The sequence below is a fragment of the Panthera pardus genome, unplaced genomic scaffold (genome assembly GCF_024362965.1).
Source record: "Panthera pardus isolate Hobbes unplaced genomic scaffold, ASM2436296v1 HiC_scaffold_3, whole genome shotgun sequence".
Lineage (NCBI taxonomy): Eukaryota > Metazoa > Chordata > Mammalia > Carnivora > Felidae > Panthera > Panthera pardus.
The window spans coordinates 15,991,755-16,016,182 of NW_026526876.1; the positions used below are offsets into that span (position 1 = coordinate 15,991,755).

General features: G+C 59.9%; 1 protein-coding gene across 3 annotated transcripts in view; it reads left to right on the plus strand.

Annotated features, from left to right (window-relative positions):
* The first annotated feature begins 2,023 nt into the window (after positions 1 to 2,023).
* The window catches only part of LOC109276834 (soluble calcium-activated nucleotidase 1), a 30,208-nt gene continuing 7,803 nt past the window's right edge, over positions 2,024 to 24,428 (plus strand). Inside the window, exons 1-4 of one of the 3 annotated variants that reach the window (XM_019466029.2) lie at positions 2,024 to 2,153; positions 11,950 to 12,602; positions 14,497 to 14,700; positions 15,573 to 16,360. In XM_019466029.2, the coding sequence (XP_019321574.1) occupies positions 11,972 to 12,602; positions 14,497 to 14,700; positions 15,573 to 15,943 (1,206 nt within the window). In that variant the 5' untranslated portion in view covers positions 2,024 to 2,153; positions 11,950 to 11,971 and the 3' untranslated portion in view covers positions 15,944 to 16,360. Of the gene's footprint in view, positions 2,154 to 11,949; positions 12,603 to 14,496; positions 14,701 to 15,572; positions 16,361 to 23,301; positions 23,436 to 24,428 lie in introns of those variants that run through there. The other 2 variants (XM_053893452.1, XM_053893453.1) reach the window with 2 other exon arrangements.

The following is a 24,428-nucleotide window of genomic DNA, read 5'->3' on the forward strand; positions in this document are numbered from 1 at the left end:
ACACCGAATCCCAAGCAGGCTCCAGGCTCCGAGCCGTCAGCACGGAGACCGACGCGGGGCTTGAACTTGGGGATGGCAAGATCGTGACTAGAGCGGAAGTCAGACGCTTAACCGACTGAGCCACCCAGGCGCCCAAAAGGTGAGAGAGGTAAGAATAAGAACAGTAGTATTGGAGTGCAGATAACAGCAACTATACTGATACGACATAATAGAAAGTCCTAAACAGACCCATGTGTATACGGAAACTTGATCAGGGCAACAAATGGCATTGCATGCATCCTAGTGGGGGAAAGAATGGATTATTTCCTAAAAATAACACTGAAATGTTGGGGCATCTGCAGAAGAAGGAATATAAATGGTGGGGGGGGGGGGGGACCATAAGAAAGATAACACAACTTCTCAGCAATCCAGACAATGAGAAGACATTTAATGCCATCAGATTGGCAAAATGAATACACCTGATAATATCTGTGGAGCGACGGGATCTCCCATCCATTGCATATAGTTTTATTTCATTTTTGTACAAGTTGTAACAGGCATATATATTGTTGAGGGATGCATATCTATACGCTAAAATTATAAGATAAAGGATGTGAGTGATTCAAGACTGCAGTCACCTCTTGGGGTGAGAGGGGTTGGGAAGAGGGAAGAGTATGGAGAGCGTTCAGGATAGCAGGGCCAGCGTTTTCTTTCTCAAGCTGGAAGGCATATGTAGATACAGATAGTTCGGTAAATGCAAGGTTTGAAAATCATTTAAAAATAATAGTAATATATGGTATGTAGGTAGGACTCAGTTTAGCACAACGGGAAACAAGTGAATTCAAGAAGGGTTTGTCCCCTTTCCACCCCCCCAAAATGCAGAACCGAGTGTTTAGCAAATTTCCATTCGGCTTTTTAAAAAGGTAATTTAGGGGCGCCTGGGTGGCTCAGTCGGTTGGGCATCCGACTTCAGCTCAGGTCACCATCTCTCGGTCCATGAGTTCGAGCCCCGCGTCGGGCTCTGGGCTGATGGCTCAGAGCCTGGAGCTTGCTTCCGATTCTGTGTCTCCCTCTCTCTCTGCCCCTCCCCTGTTCATGCTCTGTCTCTCTCTGTCTCAAAAATAAATAAACGTTAAAAAAAAATTTTTTTTAATTTACAAAGGTAATTTAACGGTATATGTTCATGATTTGTTTGTGTGTCCCGAAATACCTCTGACAATAACCACGACAAACTAGTAATGGTGATCGCCTCTGGGCAAGGAATGCAGAACAGGGGCGAGAGGGTTATTATTACTGGACACCATTTACAGAATCTGAATTTTTCTCTCGCGCCTGTTACCTAATGCGAGGCTCCCCCTGGACGGATGGGTGATCGCGCGCAGGCAGAGGCTGGAGGTGCAGACCCGCAGCTCTGACCCTCGCCTAGCTCTCAGCTCTCGTGGGACACTTCACTGCTACCAGGCTTTTTTCATGACTGCTAAAATGGGCATCTTTGCAGGACTTGGGGGTGGAGGGCAGGGATGTCCATCAAAATAGCTCAGGGGCCAAGGAGGGGACCAGAGCAACAGGACGAACTGGATACCCTTATTTGGGACACTCCAGCCTGCAGCCCTGAGCCCAGATCTTTACTTTGGAACCCGAGCAGCTTTCCAACGTGGCGGATTAGAAGGGCCGAGGAGAGAGGGGCTCTTTCTGATGAGGGTGGCAGGAAGGGGTCCGCGCTCCCCCGCCTCCCGGGAGACCACAAGGGTCGAGAGGGCCAGGCAAGAGGTCCTCAAATCTCGGCTGGAGAACTCATAGCCGCCTCCTGCCGTTGCTCCGCCAGCCTTCCGCTAGAAACCGGTGGAAAGGGCCTGCGGCTCCAGCAGCGCGAAGGTCTGCGTCGCCCCGGCCCTCGCCCCGGCCCTCGCCCCGGCCCTCGCCCCGGCCCTCGCCCCGGCCCTCGCCCCGGCCCTCGCCCCGGCCCTCACCCCGGCTCGCTGAGCAGTAAAAACTACAACTCCCAGCAGCCCCCGCCCGCGCCCGCGCCGGCGCGCAGCCGCGGAGCCGAGGCTGCCGGGAGCGCGTCCCGGAGACCCGGCGAGCGAGCCGGGCGGAAGTCGCCGCCCGCTGGGTCCCGGCCCTGCCGCAGCGAGGCCCAGCCGCCCGCGGGCCCCGGAGCCAGGCCGCACCGGGTGAGTGACAGCTGCACCCGTCGCCGCCGCGCCCTTCCTCGCGACCGGCCCGCGCCGCCGCCCTCTCACCCCGCCGCGTCCTGCCCGTGGCCCTCAGACGCCGAGGAACGGTCCCCTTCTTCCGACGGGCGGGGGACACTCCACCCTCCGACTTGTGAGACACCTACCTGACAGACTTGCAGGACTCTCACTGGCTCTGCCTAGTGCGGGACACCAATCCCTTCCGACTCGTGGGACTCACACCCTCTCCCAACTCTCAGGACACCTCCCCCCTCTGACTCGTGGGACTCACACCCTCTCCCAACTCTCAGGACACCTCCCCCCTCTGACTCGAGGGACTCATTCCCCCCTCCAAGTCTCAGGACACCTCCCCCCTCTGGTGCGACACACCTCTTCCCTCTGACTCGTGGGGACTCACCCCCTCCAACTCTCAGGACGCCTCACCCCTCTGACTAGTGCAGGACACCTCCCCCTTCTGACTAGTGTGGGACATCACCACTTCCGACCCTGCGGGACACGTTCCTTTCCTGACTTACGTGGGACAGCTGTCCCTGAGCGCGATCCCTTCCTGCCCCACCGCGATCTGGCCTTTCGATGATCGCCTGGCCTCTCCTCCCCTCTCAGACTGGCACTTTAGTGCACCTGCAGCAGGCCAGCACCCCCCCCCCCCCCAACCCAGGCCTTCCTCTCCTTCCCCTCAGCCCAGCTCACCTTCCTTCCTTTTGCACCCAAGCTGTCCACCCCCCCCCCCCCCCCGTGGCATCCCTGGGTTCCTCCACCCCTGTTGCTTGGGGCCTTTCCTTTGCCCTCCGTGTCGCCAGGCCTGGCAGGCCCCTAGCGCTCGCAGTCCGTCTTCTGTCTGCCAGATACACCTTTCTCGCGAGCACCTTAGTGTCCCCAGGAAACCAGTGTCTCGGCTCCGTCTGTCATTCTTGTCTCCGGGTATGTGCTCGCCGTCTCTCCCTACTACGTTTCCAACAGCGCAGAGGTTTGGGAACAGGCGTCTGCCGACGTCCACCGACTCTCGCTGGCAGTTCAGGGCAAGGACCCAAACTTGGCAGAAGCATGGCGTCGTCACCTTCGGGAACCTAGAGTCTCTGCAGCTCCCCCCCCCCCCGCCCCTCCCCGTAGGAGCTGTGTGGGAAAGACCTTTCTGGGCGGGCTGCAGCCCCCCCCCCCCCCCACGCAGCTCCTGGCCCCACCCCACAGGCACAGTCCAGCCAGAGCCCGCGGGCACAGCGGGGCTCCTTCCAGAGCAGCCAGTGGCCTCCCCGGGCCCCTCCCTGATGGCCTCAATGAGCCTTCTATTCAGGCCTGGGGGCCGTGCTGAAAGATACATTCACCGGCCGGGCCTCTGCCGTGGGGACCCGGGAGGGGCGTCTCCTCCTGTGCCGGGAGGGGACTCAGGTGAAGCGCGGATTTGTTCAGGCGCTGTTAGGCGGCCACGGGAGTGGTCTCCAGACAGAGGAGTCTCAGTCCTGTCGCGGTTTCCCGTCCGGGTCAGCCGGATCGCAGAAAGCATGTTAGGCGGCAGGGTGGGGGAGAAAGTCACATACTTACAGGTGTGTGGGCGCCCCACCGTGTCCCCTGCGATCCCTCAGTTGAGGTGGACGTCTGAGTATTTGGTGCCTTGTGTTAGCTGAAAGCCCCGTTGCCCCCAAAACTGTACCCCGGACGCAGTTCTGGCCATACTTCCCGTGGCCCCCAACCGTGTAGCAAATGTTGGTTTAAGCAGTTGATAATTGAGGAGATGTTTGCCCGCCAGCCCAACTGCACGTAATCCGCCGTGCAAGGGAATTGAGCCACCGAGGGAGTGAGGACCACCCGAGCGTGACAGGTCCAGCTCCCCGCGTGTGGCCACGAGGCAGCCTCGCGCAGGCTCACAAATACAGCCCCTTCCATCGGACTCTACGACCTTCTGAGCAGCTAAGTGGCGGGCCTCATGGCAACCATATAGGGCAGGTCTGTAGATGCTCTAGTGTTTTCTTGTTCAGAAACGGGACGGCCCAGCTCTGAGAATGTGGTCCAGAGTCCTGAAATGGATCCGCACCGGGACAGAGAAGCCGTTGCTGTGTTGTGTAGACATTTGAGGAACGGTACCTGGGATACTGGAAGGACAATCCAGAAAGTACTGCCCTCCTTTCACGAGTGCTCTGGACCGTGGAGGTTTTCTGGAAGGCTCTGCTTAAACGGCAACACTAAGGGAACGTAAAACGTTTGTTTTGATGTTTCGGGACTTCTTTGTTGATTTTCCCTCTTGCGAGACGAAGACAATTACTTAGAAAAAGAGAAATCCTGATAATAGAGCGATCTGGGAATACGTTCGGTTTTCTCTTTTTGTCTGCGTTTCCTTTGAATCCCACTTGTTTATCTGTACTAAGTGCAGTAATGAAATGGAACTCGCTGCTCGGGGTTCCTATGCAGAGCGCAGTTCTCATCCGTGGGAGCAGGCCACGGGAATAAGGCAGGAGCGGGGACCCAGATGGCATTGTGCCGACACCGGGTGACAGTGGGGATGTGAGTGTCAGATCAGAGCGCATCCAGAATGGCTTCAGGGGGTCCGGCAGGGCTGACCACTGGCTGCATCCTGGGAGCCGGGCACCAGCAGAGCAGGAGAGAAGATGGGTTCAGGCAGGTGCGACCCCACCGTCTACAGGAGCAGGCCGTGATTTGGGTGGATGGTGGGATTTTTATTGTGTCCCTTTATCTTCAGGCTCTCTGATAACGAGTAGCGTTGTTTGGGACGTTGCTTTCAACCAGAAGGGTAACTTTTGCTGAAATTGCTCCTGATGGTACGAGTTCATCACACACGGCCCTACCGTGATGCAGTAAATACAGTCTCTGAGGCTGTGTGTGGAGGGTCCTGGCCCCGGGAAGCTGAGGCTTCTTGCCCCGTCTCCCTTCTTGTGGCCGGCAGAATGATGGCCCCCCAAGATGTCCACATCGTGACCCCCAGAACCTGCAGGTGTATGAGGTGGCAGAGGGGGCCGAAGGTAGCAGATGGAAGGAAGGGTGCCAGTCAGCTGACCTTGAAATGGGAGGCGCATCCTGGATGACCCAGGCGGGCCCAGCCTAGTCCCAGGGCCACAGAGCAAGTGGACGCAGAGACAGGAGAGCAGGGGGGAGGGCGTGCGAGGCTCAGAGAGATGCGGCGTTGCTGCTTTGAGGATGAGCAGGGGCCGCACGCAAGCATCTCTGGAAGCCGGAACCATCTGGGAAGAGGCTTCTCCCTGGAGCCTCTGAGGGAAGGGAGCCCTGGATTTTAGCCGAGCGGGACCCGTCAGACTTCTGTCCCGCAGGCCTATGACATAGTGTGCAGTGTTGAAGCACCACACCTGCCCGGAGTGGTCACAGCAGCCACAGAAGCTCGCTTCTCTCAGGTAGTTGACTATAAGCAAAAACAGGGCTGAAAAAGAAGTTGTTCTGAGGTGTATTTAACCTGACTCAGGAGGCAGCTGTGAGTGCCTGCTGTCTGCAGAGAAAGGGGTGGGAGATGCAGAATTTAGTAGGATCCAGGGTGTGGGCCTTTAAGGAAATGATCTGGGAGGAGGGCCTCAGTCCCTAAAGCACATGCTTGGCCGCTGTGACTTTTTCCTTCCTGGTTTCCTTGTGCCTCTCACCCCGTCCAAATTTGAAGTGCAGTTTCCTTGTTGAGTGCAAGGAGGAAGAATGCCGTGAGCCCGGTAATGCTTTCCAGGAGCCTGGCCCCAGTGGGTGTTCGACATTCGCTTCCCTGACTCTCCCGGCATTTCTGGAGTCCCGGAGCCCGCCAGGCCTCGCCTCTGTCTTTGTCACTCTGAGGAGCTCAGGGCCGGCAGCCTCAGCTCTTTTCTCCAACCAGGAGGTGTGGTGGGCAGCCAGCTCCCCCCTGCTGCCTGGACGTGTGCCCTCTTAGGACCGTTCAGTTCCGAGACCGGGGCCGTGCTGGGGGAGGGGAGGCAGCCACCGTGCAGGGGTGAGGCAGCGCCTGAGCCTAGATCCTGGAAGGGCGGAGGTTTGCTCTGGCAGCTGCAGCTCAACCTGTTGGTTCTGCCACCTGTCACACACCTGTCCTGAGGGAAAGAGTCCCTCTTGGCTGTGGGCTCTGTCGGGAGTGGCCGCGCCTGTCGTCTCAGCTTTATGTGGAGTCCTGTCTCGGCCTGGGGATGGCGTGAGAAGGTAGGGGTGGCCGCTCCCTCCTGGGGCTCGGGCGGGAGCATCTCCCTAGCAGGGTCCGGAGTCCGGGGACCCGCTTGGGAGTGGACAGACCCCGGGTCACACCTCGTCGCTCAGGCCTGTGTTACAAGGAAGTGCTGGCGACAGGAACCAGAGATGTAGGCGAGGCAGTGAGCCGTTCTTGGTGCCCGTCTAAGAGAGAGGGGGTGGGGAAGGAAAGGAGGATTGGAGCCCCCGCGGGGGGGCGGGTGGTGGTTGTCCCCCCGGGTGGCTCTTTCCCGGGACCTCTCCCGGCGGTGCGGCTGGCGCAGGAGAAGGGAGGCCAGCAGGGGTGCGGCCCCCGGGTTTCCGAAGGGAGATCCGGAACAGGCGAGCGTGGCCAGCCAGAGACTGTGTGACATTTTGCTGTAGCAACTAGGTTCTAACTTTCCTGATTGTGTAGGATCAGCCCGTTATGCCGCAGACGGTGGGGTTGACGACCTGGTTGTCACGATAAAGCAAACATTTAAACTGTGGAGAGCTTTGAGGAGTGCGGGCAAAGAGATCCTCTTTGAGAGAGAGCCTCACCCGGGCCCTCTCCTGGGAGCGGCTCTGTCCGTTTCGCTGTTGCCCTCGTGGCGCGTTTCTGTTGGGGTTCATGGCTGCACGTTTGGGGTTGTGGTGGTGGCTGGAGGTGGTGGTGTTTCCTTTAAATACGAACGCGAGGCCCCGCACTGCGCCAGGACTCTGGCAACAAGATGCTTCAGGCCCCATCAGTTCTGAGAGTTCTGGGTGCTGAACCAGCCTGGGCTTGGGGGGGGGGGGGGCGCAAATGGAAAGACATCTGATTTTATCTCCACAAAATAAAAGTAGCTCCTAGGACACTAATGGAGGGCTGTCTTCAGAGGTTGGGTTTTGGTCCAGAGAGAAATTAATCCAGTCGTGAAGCTAAAGGGATTTTTCTGGAAGGCAGACAGAGCCCACTGTCGTTCTCTTGTTCCCAAAAGGCGGTGGGGCCCCAGGCTCTGCCCGCCGGTCAGGGGCTGGGACTAGCCTGGCGGAGCAGAGCCCCTTCCCCCCAGGAGCTCAGAGTGGAGCCGTGGTCGCAGGGGGCAGCACAGAGGACGGCGTGGGAGGAGGTGTGTGTGTTCCTGGGGCCCTGCCGTGGCAAACTACCACGAACGTGGCTGGAAACCACACACATTTATTCTCTCCCAACGCGGAGGCCAGAAAGCCAGTGTCGGTGTCACTGGGCCGAGGTCAAGGTGTGAGCTGGCGAGTGCTCCCTCCAAGGCCGTAGGGGACAACCTGGCCTGGCCTCTTCCAGCTTCGGGGGCCCCAGGCACTTCTTGGCCATGGCCCCATCACTCCCCTCTCTGCCTTCGTGGTCACAGTCTCCTCTCATTGTCTCATCCCCCTCTGCCTCCTTTTGTAAGGACGCTCGTGGCTGCATTTAGAGCCCACCTGGATCATCTCCCCATCCCTAGATCCTTAACTTAGTCACATCTGCAGAGTCTTTATTGACAAATTAGGGGACGCTCACAGGTTCAGGGTCAGGCCTGGATATCTTCCGGTATCCACAGGAGGGAAGCTCACCGGTTGGGGAGTGGGTCCTTCGCCGTAGATGGGGGCAGGAGGGGAAAGGGACAGCAGAAGCATGACTATCATGGCACAGCTAGGGACCTCCAGGTGGTCCTGTGTGGTCAGAGAGGTTGGCGTCCCAGGCAGAGGCATCACGCACAGGGGTTTGGCTCACGGACTATGGAATTGGAAACCACCCAGCGCTGTGTGTGTGTGTGTGTGTGTGTGTGTGTGTGTGTGTGTGTGTCGGGCTGAGGAGTTTGACCGTCAGTGGGAGAGCTTTAGGATCTAGTGAAGGACTTCAATCCACGTTCGCTTTTTGGGGGAATCGATCTGTCACTTGTGTGCAGGATGGGTCTGAGAGGTTCCAGGGCAGGGCCCGGCCCACTTTCTCTGTGGAGAGACGGTCCTCGTGTTTGGCCTTGCAGGCTGCGCCGTCCTCGAACTTGCTGCCGTGCCCAGTACTTCCGGGATGGTCCAGCCGCTTCTGGTCAAGCTTACTTACACGGCTAGGCCCTCCGGGCAGGTGGGCGAAGGTGCTGGCAGAGTGAAGGGGAAGGGTGGGGGGGAGCCGGCCACACGGCTCTGGGAAGGGGGCCCTGTCCTGTCCCGGCTTACACGTGAAGGAGCCGAGGCCCAGAGAAGCGAGCCCAGGCCTCTGATGGGTGGCGGGATGCCGGTGGGACCTGGACGGTCCAGATCCCCAGAAGGCCAAGGTGAGAGATGGCGCCAGGTGGAGGCCTTGGGGGTGGGACCCACATCCAGAGCTGGGGTGCAGACCAGACCAGGGAGGGGAGAGAAAGCGAGCTGCCTGCTCCCCAGGATGACTTCTGAGGGCTGCGAGTGCCCTCAGCCAGCTCAGCAGATTCCTGGGGGAACCCGTTCTGGTGCCCGCGGGCAGACGAGGGGGCCCAGCGGCCGAGCCTGGAGTTCGGGGCAGAGGTGCGGGCGGGGAAGGCGCGGGGAGCCCGCACTGTAGCAGTTCTGCCCCTGGAGACCGAGCCCACCTCAGGGAAGATTCAGGAGAAGAGGTGGGCTGCAGGGAAGGAGCTGCAGGCTCGCTGTCCCCCTGGCAGGAGGTTCAGCCTTGTGACATGGAGCAGGACGGAGGGGCAGAGGGGGCAGAGGGGCGGAGGGGCGGCTCCTCCAGGATGGTGAGGGGCGGGGAGGGACCGAGGTGTCACAGGCTGCGGAGGGGTTCTCATCACTCAGACACGGTATTTACTGGGTGCGTTCCGTGTACCTGAGAGTATAACGTGGGGATCAAATGGCCACTCAGGTGGCTGATTTGGACACATATGTAGACGGTGGAGAAGGAACCAGAAGAGCAGACATGGCTGAACTACCCCCAAGAAGCAGGAGTGGGCCCCTTCTCTCCAGACCCCTTGGACCAGGGCCAGGCAGCCTGGTGCATGGGAGGGGTGGCCATGTGGGCTCTGCCCTGGGCCCCCTCGTCACCTGCAGGAAGCCAGCGGGCAGGAGATGTGACAAGATGACCAGGGGCAGGATGACGAACCAGGAATGGAGAGCGGGCAGGCTAGGGGCCAGTAGGGTGACACCTCACGATGGTGACCCCTGGCGGGCATTGCGTCCACCTCCCCTGAGGCCCAGTGTGACAGCCGGGCCGGATGCGGGGGTGTGGATCTGCAGTATGACCAAGGTGGGGCCTGGGGTGGAGTTGAGGGACTGTTGAGGACGTGGGCCTATTTTTCATTCCTTCCGCAAATATATGCCGAGTTTCCACCGTTTGCCAGGAGTGTAAGTTCGCAGTGGGCAAGTCCCTGCCCCGTGGAGCCACGGCAGCGTGGAAGTGATTACGTGGGTGGCTGAGGGCCTCGGAGACGAGGGGCAGGATGCCGTGGTAGAGAATGGGCAGGCACTCCAGGGCAGTCCCTGCGGGGTGGGCGGCCGAGTCTTTCCGGGGAGCTGACACTTTGGAAAAATCCTGAAAGGTGAGGCAGCCACGCAGAGAGGCGAGAGCGTCCTGGCGGGGGGAGACGAGCCCCGGCCAGGGTGCACGAGGGCCACGGTGCCCGGCCGGCCAGTAGAGGAGCCGGCTCAGGGAGGTGGAGGTCTGGGCGGGGGCCGTGCGGCAGTGAGGGTTTACTCCCAGAACTCGCGGCGACGCGGTGCGATCCACCCGTGTGGGTAGAGCAGGTGTCGCCGGCCGCGGGGCAAGTGGGTCACCAGACGGGAGTGGCAGCAGACGGTGTGGTTGGAGGGGGTGGGTGGCCGAACTGCCAGGTCTCTGGCTGGAGCAGATGCTGTGGAGGGAGGGGGCGTGCCTGGGTTCTTCAAGGTGGTGGTGGTCCTCGTGCAGAAAAGGGCATCTCCTGAGGTTCCGATGGAGATTTGGCCCCAGGCAGCAGAGAATATGGCGGCTCTCGGTCACCAGCACTATTTCTGAGGGAGGGGTTGGGGGGGAGAGAAGCTTGGGGAGAGCAAGCAAGACTTAGTTGGGAATAGTAAGTTGAGGAAGCGTTAGAATCCAGACGGAACTGGGAACGGGAGGTGAGCGGGGGTTGAGAGCTCCGTGGCCACGTGGCAGAGGAGATGGGCTCTGGGTGGCTTGGGCCCGGCCGTGGTTTGGGAAGCCCTGGGCTCGGGTGCAGCAGAGGAGGGGCAGTGGCCGGGACCCCCGTCTCCCAGCCAGGAAGGCCTCAGCCACCAGCTCTGTGGCCACAGCTGGGCTGCTTCCCGGGGTGGGGGCAGGGAGCCCTCGCCCAGGAGGGAGGCCTGGGACCAGCATCTGAGGTGAGGCGGGGGGCTTCCCGAGCCCACCTCCCCCGCGCAGCACCCCTGCCCCCAGGGTCCCCCTTTTCTGCACCCGACCCTACGGGCAAAACCTACACATGTGTCCAAAAGCAAGAGAAGGAAAGGGCTGGCTTCCACGTGGAACCATGGCCACACTTTTCTACCCGCAGAGCCAGCGGCCTGTGGTGTGGATGGGAGCTCCTTGGCCCCCCCGCCGTGGGCCGTGTGGACTGGGGTGCGGCGGGAGGGGGGGCTCGGGGTGGCGTGAAGCTGCCTGGCCCCCCGCCCTTCCCTGCTGCCACCCATTAGCAAGAGGAGCTTCCGCCCCTGAAGTCACGTCGTTGGCTGTTTCGGGGCAGAGGCAGAAGTGAACTAGCGGTCCGGCCCGGGGACTTTCTCAGGCCGGGACTTACTGAGTTACAACTGAAGACGGAGACCGAGGGCCGCAGCCCAGAGCCGGCTGTCTGCCGATCGTCCCCAGCTTGTCCGGCACCGCTGTGGCCACGCCAGCCAGGCTGCCGTGGTCCGTGCCGGCGACGTAAACAGGGGGCAGGTGGTGAAGAGCCGCGGTTCCTGGCCGCCGCCCGGCTGTGGTAGTGCCCCTGGGGAGTGGGCCAGGGTCCCACGGCTCCAGGCCAAGAGGGCCCGTCAGACTCTAGCCCCTCCGTCATTTGCATGAATAGAATGGTGTCAGAGGACAGACTTTGCCAGAAACAGAAGTATTTCTGTTTGGTTTACGTCTGTTTTATACTTGTATCTGCATATTACAGACGCCTGGCCCAGGAGGAAGCGCGCACACGTCCGCTCTGTGCCCTGTTCTAGGAGTGCAGGACTGGAACACACTGATAATTGTGTGCCATGATGTTGGGGGGCGGAGTGGTGACAGATGCCAAGGAAGGGGACATGGGGGCTGCTGTCGGGAGCAGAGCCCTTGGAGCGGGCTTCTCGGATGAGGTGGCATCTGATGAGAATATAGCTCAGGAGCCTGTCCTGCCCAGACCCCTCGGCACCCCCACTCCCTCCCTCACCCCCTGCTGCTCCCTCTTTCTGAGCTTGTAAAGCGCCAGCCTCCACAGAACTCGCCCTCGCCAAGCTTTCTATCCCGCCAGTCGAGACAGAGGAGATGGAATACTTTTGCTCTGGAAAGACTTCTCACCTTGCCGAATAAGAGTGAACAAAGATATTGCTAGAGTCGGGTTTAATTAAGCCAAATCCTAACAGCCGCACAGCAGTGACAGTGCCGTTCCGGGTACGGCGGCCTTCAGGCCGTGCACCGTCACGGGATTGGGAAGCCGCTGACCTCTCTCCTCTCTCTCTGGGTGCCCAGGTACCGCCTGCCCTTCAGTCTGATGCCCGTCCAGCCCTCCAACCACCTGGAATGGAATGAGTCTATGCACTCCCTCCGGATAAGCGTGGGGGGCCTTCCGGTGCTGGCGTCCATGACCAAGGCGGCAGACCCCCGCTTCCGCCCCCGCTGGAAGGTGATCCTGCCGTCCTTTGTGGGCGCCGCCGTCCTCTGGCTGCTCTACTCCCACCGCCCGCCCCCAGGCCGGCCCCCCATACCCAACGCCCACAACTGGAGGCTCGGCCAGGCACCCGCTGACCGGTACAATGACACCTACCCCCTGTCCGCCCCCCAGAGGACGCCAGGCGGGACTCGATACCGAATTGCGGTCATTGCTGACTTGGACACGGAGTCAAGAGCCCAAGAGGAAAACACCTGGTTCAGTTACCTGAAGAAGGGCCATCTGACCCTGTCAGACAGCGGGGACAAGGTGGCCGTGGAGTGGGACAAAGGCCACGAGGTCCTCGAGTCCCACCTGGCTGAGAAGGGGCGGGGCATGGAGCTCTCCGAGCTGATCGTTTTCAACGGGAGACTCTACTCTGTGGACGACCGGACAGGGGTCATCTACCAGATCGATGGCACCAAGGCCGTGCCCTGGGTGATCCTGTCCGATGGCGATGGAACCGTGGGGAAAGGTAGGTCGGGCCCTCTCCGCCTCCCGGCTCTGGCTGAGGTGTTGGGGGACAGGTTTGGGTTGACTGTCTGCCGGTCTGGTTTGTGCCCGTGTGCGGTGAACACGACCAGGAGGGACCACGGGGAAGAGCCCTCCCCTCCTGCTTCTGGCCCCCGCCACCCCCCCACCCCCCACCCCGAGCTGGGAGCCGAAGTCTTACAGGGCCTCGGACCAAAGCAGTTTCTAGCAGTAGGAGCTTCTTCCTAGAAGACTGGCCATGAAGCAGGCTCCTTTCCAGGACTAGTTTGAGGGCCCTGTCCACTGCTGCTCCCGGTGACCCCAGGATCGAGCCCTTTCTTCCATCTTCAAAGGTGTCTTCAGAGCACGCAGGGATGACACCCTCTGAGTGTCTTACCTTTAAAGCCATGGTGTCCGATTGCCCTCGTTTTGAACTGAGACTTTATTGAAAAGGTAAACTTACGCTGCCTGGGGCTCCTTTCTGGAAACCCAGCCGAGGGAGGGTCTGCGTAGCAGCGACCGCACTTGAGTGGGATCCGTGCTCAGAAACCAGCTGTCACCCATGCTCTGTTGAGCCAGAAAGGAGTTACCGCTCTCAGCCCGCGGGGAGAGGGAGCCAGAGCGGGCCGGGGCCTTCCCCGGGGGAAGGGGCCGGGAGGCACTAGGCACCGGCGGGGGAGCTGACAAAAGTCCCGTTCCCAGGCTGGGTGTGCACCCTCTAGGAAGCTAAGCACTGCGGCCTCTCTAAGGCCGGAGCAGTGGTAGCAACTAGCTGGCCCGTGGGGCGCGCCGTCCGCCAGCCCTCCCCCCACCAGTGATAAAACCCCTTCCGGGCTTGCCCAAGCCTCGGGCAATTGGCAGGGAACTATCTCGGCCTGGGTTTTAGAGAAAACATTCGTTGCCCATTTCCTGCCATGGTTTGTCAGCGTTTATGGGCAACCATATAATGGTTCTGTTCTTCCCTGTCGGATCAGGAAGAGAGCGGAATAATGGGAGCCTTGGGTTGCCCTGTGGTCAGGTCATCGGAAGGGACAAAAGACTGGTCAATGGAGAGGGCCTTATCTGAAAGTGACCCCGGGGGGTTGATGAGGTCCCTGAGACCACAAGGTACTCAGCGGGTCCCTCCAGAGCCACCTGCAGAGAAGCATTCTGGAGGCCACAGCTCTAGGTCCTTGGGGCCGGCCAGAAGCTGGCAGAACGTGTGGGAAAGCGGGCACAGTTTAGAACACGGGGTGCAGGGAACGGCTTTCCCACACAGCCTGAGCGCCCTGCAGCCTTCAGCTGGGCTCACAGTAAGTAAACCTGCCGAGAAGTAAACACGCTGATCAGAGCCGACTAGGAGCCCCCACCAGCCCTCGTAGCTCTGGCCACCGGGGCTTCACGTCCGCTCGACGGGTGCCAGGCACAGTTGCAGAGACAGAGACCGCTCTCTGCTACGGTAACCTCTCCAGGCGCTCCCACCTGCCCGGGGTCGGGGGTGATCCTGAGGTTGGGGCACACAGCTTGAGAAACAGTTCGGGGATCAGAGGAGACTGAGCAGTGGCTGCTGGGCCATTGGGAGTGGGGGAGCAGGCGAGGCACCAGCGGCAGAAGCCATTGGAATCGGTTTAGGACAGGCTGTCCCAGCAGAGGGTCCCTAGATCCAGTGGCCAAAGAGAAGGTGACGGGTCTGGGGGACAGAGGACAGGGAGAATAGCAGGCAGAGGGCCGGTGCCCCACTGCTGGCCCTCTGGGAATGGCGCCCTGAGCCAGACTGTCCCCCGCTGTCTTGTCATCGCCTCGTGTGAGGTCCAGCATGGGTGCCCTCCGATGCCCAAGGCTGCCAGACCCCCCGCGAACCCAGGGAGCAGAGGGGTGGCTGTCATCCCAGGCGCGCCCCCTCATCTCCTTGTCCCCAGGCTTCAAAGCCGAGTGGCTGGCGGTGAAGGACGAGCATCTGTATGTGGGCGGCCTGGGCAAGGAGTGGACCACCAGCACGGGGGAAGTGGTGAACGAAAACCCGGAATGGGTGAAGGTGGTGGGCTGCAGGGGCAGCGTGGACCACGAGAACTGGGTGTCCAGCTACAATGCCCTGCGGGCCGCCGCGGGGATCCAGCCGCCAGGTAAGGGACCCGGCCCCGCCCAGGGTCATGGCAGATGCCGGTGCTCTGCGTGCGCGCTTTCTCTGGGCACAGCAGTGTTGGGGATTTCTGCCTGTGCGGTCTGTTCCCAGCCCCACCCCATCCCTTCGCTGTCCCTGACAGAGCGCCTCCTGCTGTCTCAGACCACAGCCCCTCCTGTGCCAGCTCTTCTGGCCGTTCCCTGAGGGTGGGGCCCGGGCCCCGCCCCTGACCAGGTAGAAGCAAGGTGGACCGGGCTCTGGTTCTCCCCTCGCCTCCCGGGAGAGTGTCACGGCTGGTGTGTGTGTGTCGGGGCGGGGGTGGGGGCCGGGGGGGTCGGGATGCTCGGAGCGGCCAGGCAGCTCCAGGCTTGGGGGGCATGGCGCCGAGGACGTTGCTTCGCCCCCAGATAGGAGGGTGTGCTGCCTCCTTTTCAGCCTCGAGGGAGCGTCTCCCCCCAACCCTGATCCCTTCCTCACAAATCCATCGTGCTGGCTTATCTCGCTCCCTTCCCCCGGGCTCGCTCGCTCATCGTGCTCCTTGGTTAGCAGCAAGGGAGCAGAAACGCAGACAGAACTCCTGGCCACGGGTCCCCAGGCCCGGGCGGTCTCGGTCTGGCTTTCCCGTCTTTGTCTCTCGGAGTGACCAAGGACAAGGACGGACGGAGAGCGCCACAGGAAGCAGGGAGGTCTCGATAGGACGGAGTGGTGACGCTCCCTGGCGGCCAGCCCGCCACGCACTGTCAGCAGCGTGGAAGCCCGCGCGGGGAAGGAGGCGCCGCGGGCGCACGACCACGTGGTGGAGGGTCCCGTCCGCACCCTGCTCGTGGGCGGGGCGGTCTGGTGACCCCGGGGGGGTCTGTCGTGTGTCCCCAGGCTACCTCATTCACGAATCGGCGTGCTGGAGCGACACTCTGCAGCGGTGGTTCTTCCTGCCACGCCGCGCCAGCCACGAGCGGTACAGCGAGAAGGACGACGAGCACAAGGGCGCCAACCTGCTCCTGAGCGCCAGCCCGGACTTCGGCGACGTCTCCGTCAGCCACGTGGGCGCCGTGGTCCCCACGCACGGCTTCTCCTCCTTCAAGTTCATCCCCGACACCGACGACCAGATCATCGTGGCCCTCAAGTCTGAGGAGGACGCGGGCAGGGTCGCCACCTACATCCTGGCCTTCACACTGGATGGCCGCTTCCTACTGCCGGAGACCAAGATCGGAAATGTGAAGTATGAAGGAATAGAGTTTATTTAAATTTACAAACTTCAGACCAGCAAGGCCGAGAGCTGGACGCCGTTCAGCTCCATCAGGACTCAAGTTTTATAAAAACCAGAGGACGGCACTTTTCCGCGGTGTTTGGTTTTGCTTTTGTCGTTTCCTTTTCAGAGCTCAGGTGTGTGCCTGGTGCAGAGACCCTCCCCGCCCCCCAGAACAGGGAGGTCAGCCCCAGGGTGCGAGCAGCCGCAGGAGGGGGTTCCGCAGCGCGCAGTGCCGGGAAAGGGGCCGGGACAGTTCCCCTTGTGGCCACCTGTTCTGTGCACTGCCGCCTGGTGGTGGGAGCTGGTCCCTGCGGGCGTCCTAATCTGGGACCCGCCCTCCCTCCTGCCCACCTCCCTCTCTTTCTCTCCTTCCCTTTGTGCTTTCGTTTAATAAATGTTTCTTGAGCTCCTACTGTGTATCCAGCACTGTCCCCCCGTGGGAACAAAACAGAGTCTGAAGTGGGACCTGCCCGTCGGGAACTCCCAGGCCACCCCCTTTGCTTCCTTCCTGGTGAACCTCGTGCGTTAAATCCAGTCCTCGAGGTGCCCGGAAAGGAATCTGTCTACACTACAGGGTGTCACAGGGCTGTGTGGGCGAAGGCAGACCTCCAGGGACGCATCTGCCCACAACCCACAGCAAAGGACACAAGTTTGCTCGTTTGTCCTCAGCCTCACATCAGGCAGTCTCCGCTCCGTGTGGCTGACTCCACGGTTTTTCCCTTCAGGAAGCTTCTGTGGCCAGGCAACACTTGGAAGTTTTAATTATGGCGCTCGCTTTGCCAGCATGTGTACTGAGGTTTTAATTATTAACTCATTTTAATTAAACCAATTTCCTTTCTCATAGTGCAGTCACCAAATCTTATCACACAGACCAAAGTCCCATAGTTAACGAATTCATTCCCAGCAGTGGAGGAGGCTGGAATTAAGTTCTGGCAGGTGGGAAGACAAGTGATTAAGCATTTAGAAGTCCTTCCTTGGTCAGAAGATATGAAGACAAAACATTGGCAACTGTCAGATGTTGTCTTGCCTTTAAAGACTTCCACGAGTGACGAGCTTTTCCTTCCTTTACGGGCCTGCCCTAGGTCAGGGGTGCTGGGCTCTTTCCAAGAGAGGTCATGTACGAGGCCAGCCTGGCCCTGTGGCTTCTGTCCCCTGACCTTTTGTTTCTCCCTCCCCTGGGGAACTTTGCAGCTTCTCCTCCGGAAACTTCACACAAATCGCTTGCTTATCTGCGTCCCTGTGGCCTCTTCGTGCTCCACGGCAAAGGCAAAGGGTTTAGGACAGGTCAGCCAGGACCAGAGCCGAGGAGGGCCCTTCCCCTGAAGTTCCCTCACCCCTCCGGGAGTTGTAGGATGCCTGATGGTCTGGGAAGGGCCATCTTTTAGGCTCGGGTGTCACTGAGGACCCCTGTCTCACAGACTTTTCCCGCTTACAGACTCTGATACCGCTGCTAGGCAGGAACCCAGGGAGGCTCCCGCTCCCACTGTGAAGTATCTAGGAAAAGTATGTGCCACGTTTCTCTGGAACTCGATTCCTGCTGGACGTAGCCTGGAGCAGCCAAGTGTTTTCTGACTGCCCGGCCAGGCTCCCTGACCCACGTCCTTGATAAACGTCACTGACGTGGAGGCCGTGTGAGTTTTTGAAACGGAAGCAAAATTAGGAAGGTTGGAGGACTTGGGACAGTCACTAAGTCGAGACCTTTCTGATGGCACTTCAGGCCTAGGTGCCCCAAGGGGGTTTTCACAGTTAGGGATTTGAGACCGTTTTAAAGCTAGAAGTTTTGTTTCTGTATTTGCTGCCGTAAGCATCAGGAAGCATCGGGATTGCGTTCCTTCCTACTGGAGCCATTGTTTTCTAAACAATAAAGTGCCAGAGGGGACTGTGAATGCTCTGTCTCCGGCTTTGTGTTGGCTGTTGGCCAGGGGCCTCATGCAGGAAATGTAAGGGGGGTGGCGATTCACAAACAGGCCGGGCTCTCTCGGGTGCGCTCTGTCCTCTTCTGGGGCGGGGGTGTCTGACGGGCCATGGGAATTGGCGGGACAGGCGCCTTCACAGACCAGGGAACGGCTTTTCTGGAAAACGAATCATCCAGTCCCAACTTTTCCTGTGTCTGAAGGAGCCCGTTTGGTCATTGCAGTGAAGGACACGGGCTGTGAAATCACTCACAGGTTCCAGTCCTGCCCCGACGCTTCCCAGCTGTGTGGCCCGGGACAGCACGTCTGACTTCTCGGTCCTTCGAGTTCCTCGTCTGTAAAGGGAGGACGCTGCTGTGAACAGCCCCCGGTGCCCAGTTAGCATGTGCTCGCCTGTTCTGGCTCGCCGCGTGATGGGGTGATGAGGAGGGTCCCAGCAGAGAGGTTAGGCCGATCAGGGTGCCCTTGGCGCGTCTGTGGAGCTGCGGGGATGAGCCCGTTCCCCGGGGTGCGAACCCTCAGGAGCACCCAGGAGCAGCGGATGGGGAAGGGCTGTTGGAGAAGACGGGCCTGAGCCAGCGTAGGACCCAGAGGGCGTGCTCACAGGTCCTTTTCTCTCTTCAGACCCTCCCTTGCCCTTCCTCCTCCCCGCCCTGCTCTGCGTCCCCAGAGACTGATGGTGGTGGGGGGGGGGGGGGGCACGGAGGGAGGAGGATGAGGGAGGAGGATGAGCCGAAGGTCCTCAGTTCCCTCTAGCGGGGTCGCCTCCGGCACGGTCTCGCGAGAAGGGTCCCCCCTGCCCTCTCAGCCTGTGCTCCAGTGACTGCTCCCTGCCCTCGGCCCTTCTGGCCTGAGAGTGGTCCACACTCCAGGAACCACTCTACCCCTGCTCACTCACACCTCGCAGGTCGTCCCTTCCTTAAAGCCTCCGTCGGTGACCCCCGTTTGGAGCCATCTGTTTCCTACTGGGAGCCTGACCATCAGATACCGCAGGGAAGTCAGGGAAGAAGGTCCGCAGAGGGTCCGTGGACTGAGCCACAGGGAGGACCTGGTGTTCTTGGCAGTCCTCCGGAGAACAGCTCCAGGAGGGCCGCGAGGGGGAAGCCGGAGGACGTCGGCCTGAGATGGAACCGGACAAGGAGTCATCTCTTTGAGAAGCTCCAGATACCGCGGGGTCCGGGCTCACACCCTCCTCACACGCGTGGTGACTGTGGCCTGCTGGCTGCTCTCTGTGTTCAGGGTATAATTCATCAGCAAAAGGAGAGCTCCCAAGCACCGTCTTGGAACAGAGTGAAAACAAGTGACATTAATCTCTTCCCAAGCGTGAATCCTGTCATATGCACTTTAAATTGGTGAGTTTCAAGGTAAATCGTACCTTAATAAAATTGTGTAAAAGATGTGACTCAAAAGCCTTCACGCCAAGAAAATTCCAAGGCCACATGGTCTTACTGGTGAATTGCCCCAAAGATTTAAGGAAGAAACAATACCAAGCCAACACAAAATCTTCCATGATTTGGGAAATCGAGAACACGTCCTGACTGATTTTCTGAGGGCTCCACCATTCTGATACCAAAACCAGACACATCTTTTACAAGAAACGACAGATACAGGCCAGCATCCCTCATGAACAAAGATGCAGAAGTCTTTGATGAAAATCTAGCCGGTTGAATCCAGCTGTATGTAAAAGCGGAAGTAATTCACGAGAGAGTGTGTTTTATTCCAGGAAGGCAAGGTTGGTTGAATAGTCAAAAAGTAACATAATCCACCACGTTGCCAGATTAAAAACGAAAAATCCTGGAGCGCCTGGGTGGCTCAGTCGGTTAAGTGGCCGACTTCGGCTTGGGTCATGATCTCGCAGTCTGTGAGTTCGAAACCCCGCGTCAGGCTCTGTGCTGATGGCTCGGAGCCTGGAGCCTGTTTCGGATTCTGTGTCTCCCTCTCTCTGACCCTCCCCCGTTCGTGCTCTGTCTCTCTCTGTCTCAAAAGTAAATAAACGTTAAAAAAAAATTAAAAAAAAAAAAAAAAAAGGACAAATCCTATAATTGTCTCAAAAGACACAGAAAAAGGTTTGGACAAAATTCAACACCTGTTCATGATTTTAAAACAAACAAAACTCTTAGCAAACCAGGCATAAGAGGAACGTCGCTCATCACTTGATAAAGGGCACTTGCCGTAAACCTACAGCGAGCGTCATACTTTGTGCTGAAAGACCGAAGGTCTTCCCTCCCCCTAAGGCTGGGAACGAGGTAAGAATGTCCCCCCAACAACCTACTTTCTTATGGTGGAGCCATTTTAAACCAAAACTCGCACAGAAGTTGCAAAACTAGCACGGTGCCTTCGTGGAGCTGAAGGACAGATGGCACACGTACAGAAACTCCCTTGTTTCTGTGTAGCTGACGTGAACAACTGGAAACCCTGTGCAGTAGTTAAAACCTGGGAACGACCCAAATGTCCATCGGTGCACGTAAACGCATACGCACACGTTGTGTGTTTCTGTTTCTATGCAATTCTAGGACACGCAAAACGCATCGGTAGTTGCCGGGGATGGGGGCTGGCGGAGGGGACTGACCGCAGAGGGGCATAAGGACCGTTTGAGGATGATGAAAACGTTCTGTAGATTATGGTCATGGTTGCCATTTGCACACCTCTGTCAAAACTCATTAATGCATTTTAATGAGTGCGTTTTAATGTACGTAAATCATACCTCAAGAGAGCAGGGGGGAGGGGCAGAGGGAGAGAGACCGACTCTTAGGCAGGGTCCACGCTCAGCGTGGAGCCCCACGTAGGGCTCGATCCCATGACCGCGGGATCGTGACCTGAGCTGAACTCAAGAGTTGGACGCACAGCCGGCTGAGCCATCAAGGCGTCCTGAGCCAATTTTTTTTAAAAAGAAAAAGTGGGGGTTTGAATCCCAGCTCCTTCCCTTTCTTGCTGCACAACCGGGCACATTTTGCCTCTCTCGCCTCTGTTTTCTCATCTGCAGAGGGAACCCCCTTTGCAGATAACCACCCACGGGGGTTTGGGTAGCAAGTGGGCCGAGACCCGTGCGAAAGGTCTCTGGTAGACCCCAGCAGGAGCCTCTGGGGCCAGTTCCTGCGCTCGGCGTGCAGGTGGGGGAGACGCAGGAAAGATTGCCCTATGAACTGGCCAAAGGTCCTCGCCTCCGAAAATCCCCAGGCCTCTCCCTGCCACTGTTGGCAGTGGCTTCCTGGTGACAGCAGCCGGACCGTCGTCTGCGGTGCCCGGGGCTTTCCGTCCTACCGGCACGGAGTCCCTCCTCACCGGACCAGGCCCTCTCAAGCTCGGTTCCGCCTGGAGGGCCCCGGGGGAGCCCACACCCCGCACTCGGATTCCACGCAGAGGCCTTGGGCTCACACCTTCCTTGCCCGAACACGAAGGACTTTCCAGGACCGTGGGGCTAAAGATTCAGCAACTTGAGTGGGAAACCGCGCCACCGTGAAAATGAGGCCAAGGAAACCTCGGTGAGAATGGAGGGGGGCGGCGGGCGGGGGGGGGGGCTCTCACCCCCAGCCCCGGTTGACCACCGCAGACCCAGCAGGAAGAGACCGCGTCACCGTCCCAACCTGGAGGAAAGCAGGGTTTCTTCCTCCCTGCGCCGCGGCTCAGCCACTGGGAAGCCACTTACGCCGCCTCCCAGTTTCCCGCAGGGGCCTTTCTGTTTATAACAGCCCCTCCCTTTCCTCTAAAACTGAGCCCCTTCTTCCTTGCCCGGTGGAGTTGCTTTGTCGTAGCCTGCTTGCTCCGGGGAGCAACTCTTAGCTCTTCGTCAACAAACTGGTCTTTGCTGGTAAGATAGCTGGCAGTTTTACGTTTAAGGGTAACGCCACCACCACCTCCCAAAGGACTTCCTTTGTACTCTCTTCCTGACGGGCAAAATCGTGGAGACTGTGAGAAGGGAGGGTCCTGGGGGTCCTGCACCAACGAAGCGGAAGCTCCTTTGTCCGGATGGGATTTTAAACCTCACCACGGTCTCTCCTGCCAGCGCTGTTTCCAGATGCTTCTCCCCCTGGATATCTGGTTTCTCTGGAGGGAGCTGGAGGAACCACGCAGCTCCCCGAAACCTCACCTCGTGGGCAAACAGCCATTCGGGGCTTGACCTCGGCGCGCCAGGGAACCCGTGTGTCTCAGCCCTGGCCGCGCACGGCAGCCACCTGGAGGGCTTTACGCGGCCGATGCCTGTCCCCACCCCGGAGATCGTGACGGAGTGGGCCTGCACACCGGGGGTTTGTAAAACTCCCGGGCGACTGTCATGTGCAGACCAGGCTGCGAGCCACTAGGCTGGGGAGACCTGGGGACAAATCATCCAGAGCCGTGGCATGCAGGTGACAAAAACAAAAGAGGGCGTTCGTTGCCTCATTTAACCGCGAATCCCAGGGCTTGACCTTGGCAGCTGGACCCAGGGGCTCGGACCGCAGCCTCAGGACCTACCGCCTCCAGGTCTCAGCTCCACAACCCCCCCCCACCCTCAGATGGGCTCTCCCCGGGGCATCCGCAGCCCCCAGGCACACGCACCCTACAGGGACCCTCCCTGAGGCCGAAGCTGACCCCCACTGGGCCGGCCGCCCTCACGGCCTCTCTCTGACACCATCCCTGTGGCAAGGGACCTGCAGGGCCCTGAGCTGCCAGGTCTGGGTCAGACTCCGGGGGAGCCTGGGCCCCCAGACAGCCTGGGAGTGGGAGCCGGTGCCTTCCCGAGGGAAAAATGCAGTGCTGCTTTCTGTGGGGTGGGGGGGGGGGAGAAACGGCTGTCTGTCGGGGGGGGCTCCGCAATTTACACCCGCCCTGCAGGGGTGAGACGCTGGGAGAACAGCCCTTATCGGGGGTGGGTGGTGTGCCCCCCTGGGGGTCACTTGCTGGCTGCGTACTTGGCCGTGCTGTCTCGCGTCTCCGAGCCCCCCTCGCCTGTCCGGGGATGACTCCGTGCAGCCTCGCGGAGGGCCTCTCAGTGACGTCAGGCTTGCCGCGCTCTCAGCGCTGGGTGACGCTCGGTGAGCGGCCGTCCCGGCGGTGGCCACCCTGCCAGCCACGTGCCAGACCCAGGATACGGCCCGGAGCGTTCAGCGCGAGCCCCGGCCACACTGGCAAGGTGCGGCCCCAGCCTGTCTGTTCCCACCCCCTGCTCTTCTTCCCGGCTCCCCCTCCCCCACTCTCCTCCCTCTCCCCCTCCCCGCCACCGCCGCCCTCCCCCAGCGCCAGCCCTTGGGGCCAGTCCAGCTTGGAAGGTTGTTTACAATCGAGCCTAGCTGCCGAGCCTAGCTGCCGCTGTGGGCAGGCCGCCTCGCTCCGGTTATCGAGTCAGTTAGACTGCCCCCGTGAGGTCCAACATCTGCAGGCAGAGCTGAGAGGAGGGAGGGGACCAGGGAGCCTTGGGCCGGCAGCCAGTCCCAGAAGAGACCCAGGTCAGGTGGTTTCTAGAAATCGAAACTCCACTGTTTTCTGTGGCGTTTCCTGGGACCAGCATGCCACGCTTCACCCTGAGTTTTCTGGGTTGAAGAGGGGATCCTGCAGCAGGGAGGCAAGAGGATCCAGGGCAGCCATCAGTAGTGGCCTCAGGTAAGCTCACGCCTCTTGTTCTCAGGCGGGTGTCCCTCTCACTACCCAATGTAATCTGGTGGGTACAGTCTCCCTGTGGGTACCCAGCTGGGATCTGGTGCTCTCCCTCAGCCCAGAAACCATCATTGCCGCTCCCAGATCCACGGGGTCTCTATGTACAGTTGTCCAAGTGGTTCACTGCACAAGGACAGAGGGCAAACAGGCTTGGAATTCAGCCCAGTGCCCTCTCACCAGATGGTGTATTCCAGCCCAGGCCTATACCTATCCCAAGAAAGAGTATCTTTTTTCTAATTTGCAAAGGTCAGGCAGCCTTATCCCAATTTCCCATGTGAGGGAGTCAGGCTACAGCAGGTGGCCATGACCACCCCAAGGGCAGCCATATTTGCATACCACGTACCAGGTGCTTGATCGGCCACTGTTAATGCACAACTGGGGTGCTGCCTCAGGGTCACCAGCCCTGAACTTGTAGGGGTGCCCACAATGGCGGCCTCGTTGCCCACTTGCTGGGCCCGGGAGTGGCGTGTGGCCACGGGATTGTCACCGAGACAGAGAGACGATGACTGGTTCCCCCACAGCCGGGGCCTGGCGGGCAGAGGCAGGTGAGGGGCAGAGGCTGGGATTAAGGCGAAAACCGAGCCCCCAAAATTGCAGAGAAGCAAGGACTCCAGGCGGACGTTGGAAGAGCTGCGCCCCCCAGGCTGGCTGTGGCGTCTCGGTGGCCCGAGCCTCTCCGCGCCTGTGTCTTGGGGACACTAACCTCAGAGGTGGCAGCACCAGGTCCACCGCTCAGCATCTCCCCCCCGGCCTGCTCCCCCGGCCCCCGTCTCGTCCGCACCCCCACCCCCACCCCCACCCAGCTGCAGCCAGTCCCAGGCCTCAGCCCTGACTCCCCCTCCCAGCCACTGTCTCTGGCCCTGTCTGTCACTCCTGCCTGGATTTTCTGAGGACCTCCCGGCGTGTCCCCTCCCTTCGGGGGCCCACAGAGAGCTCTCA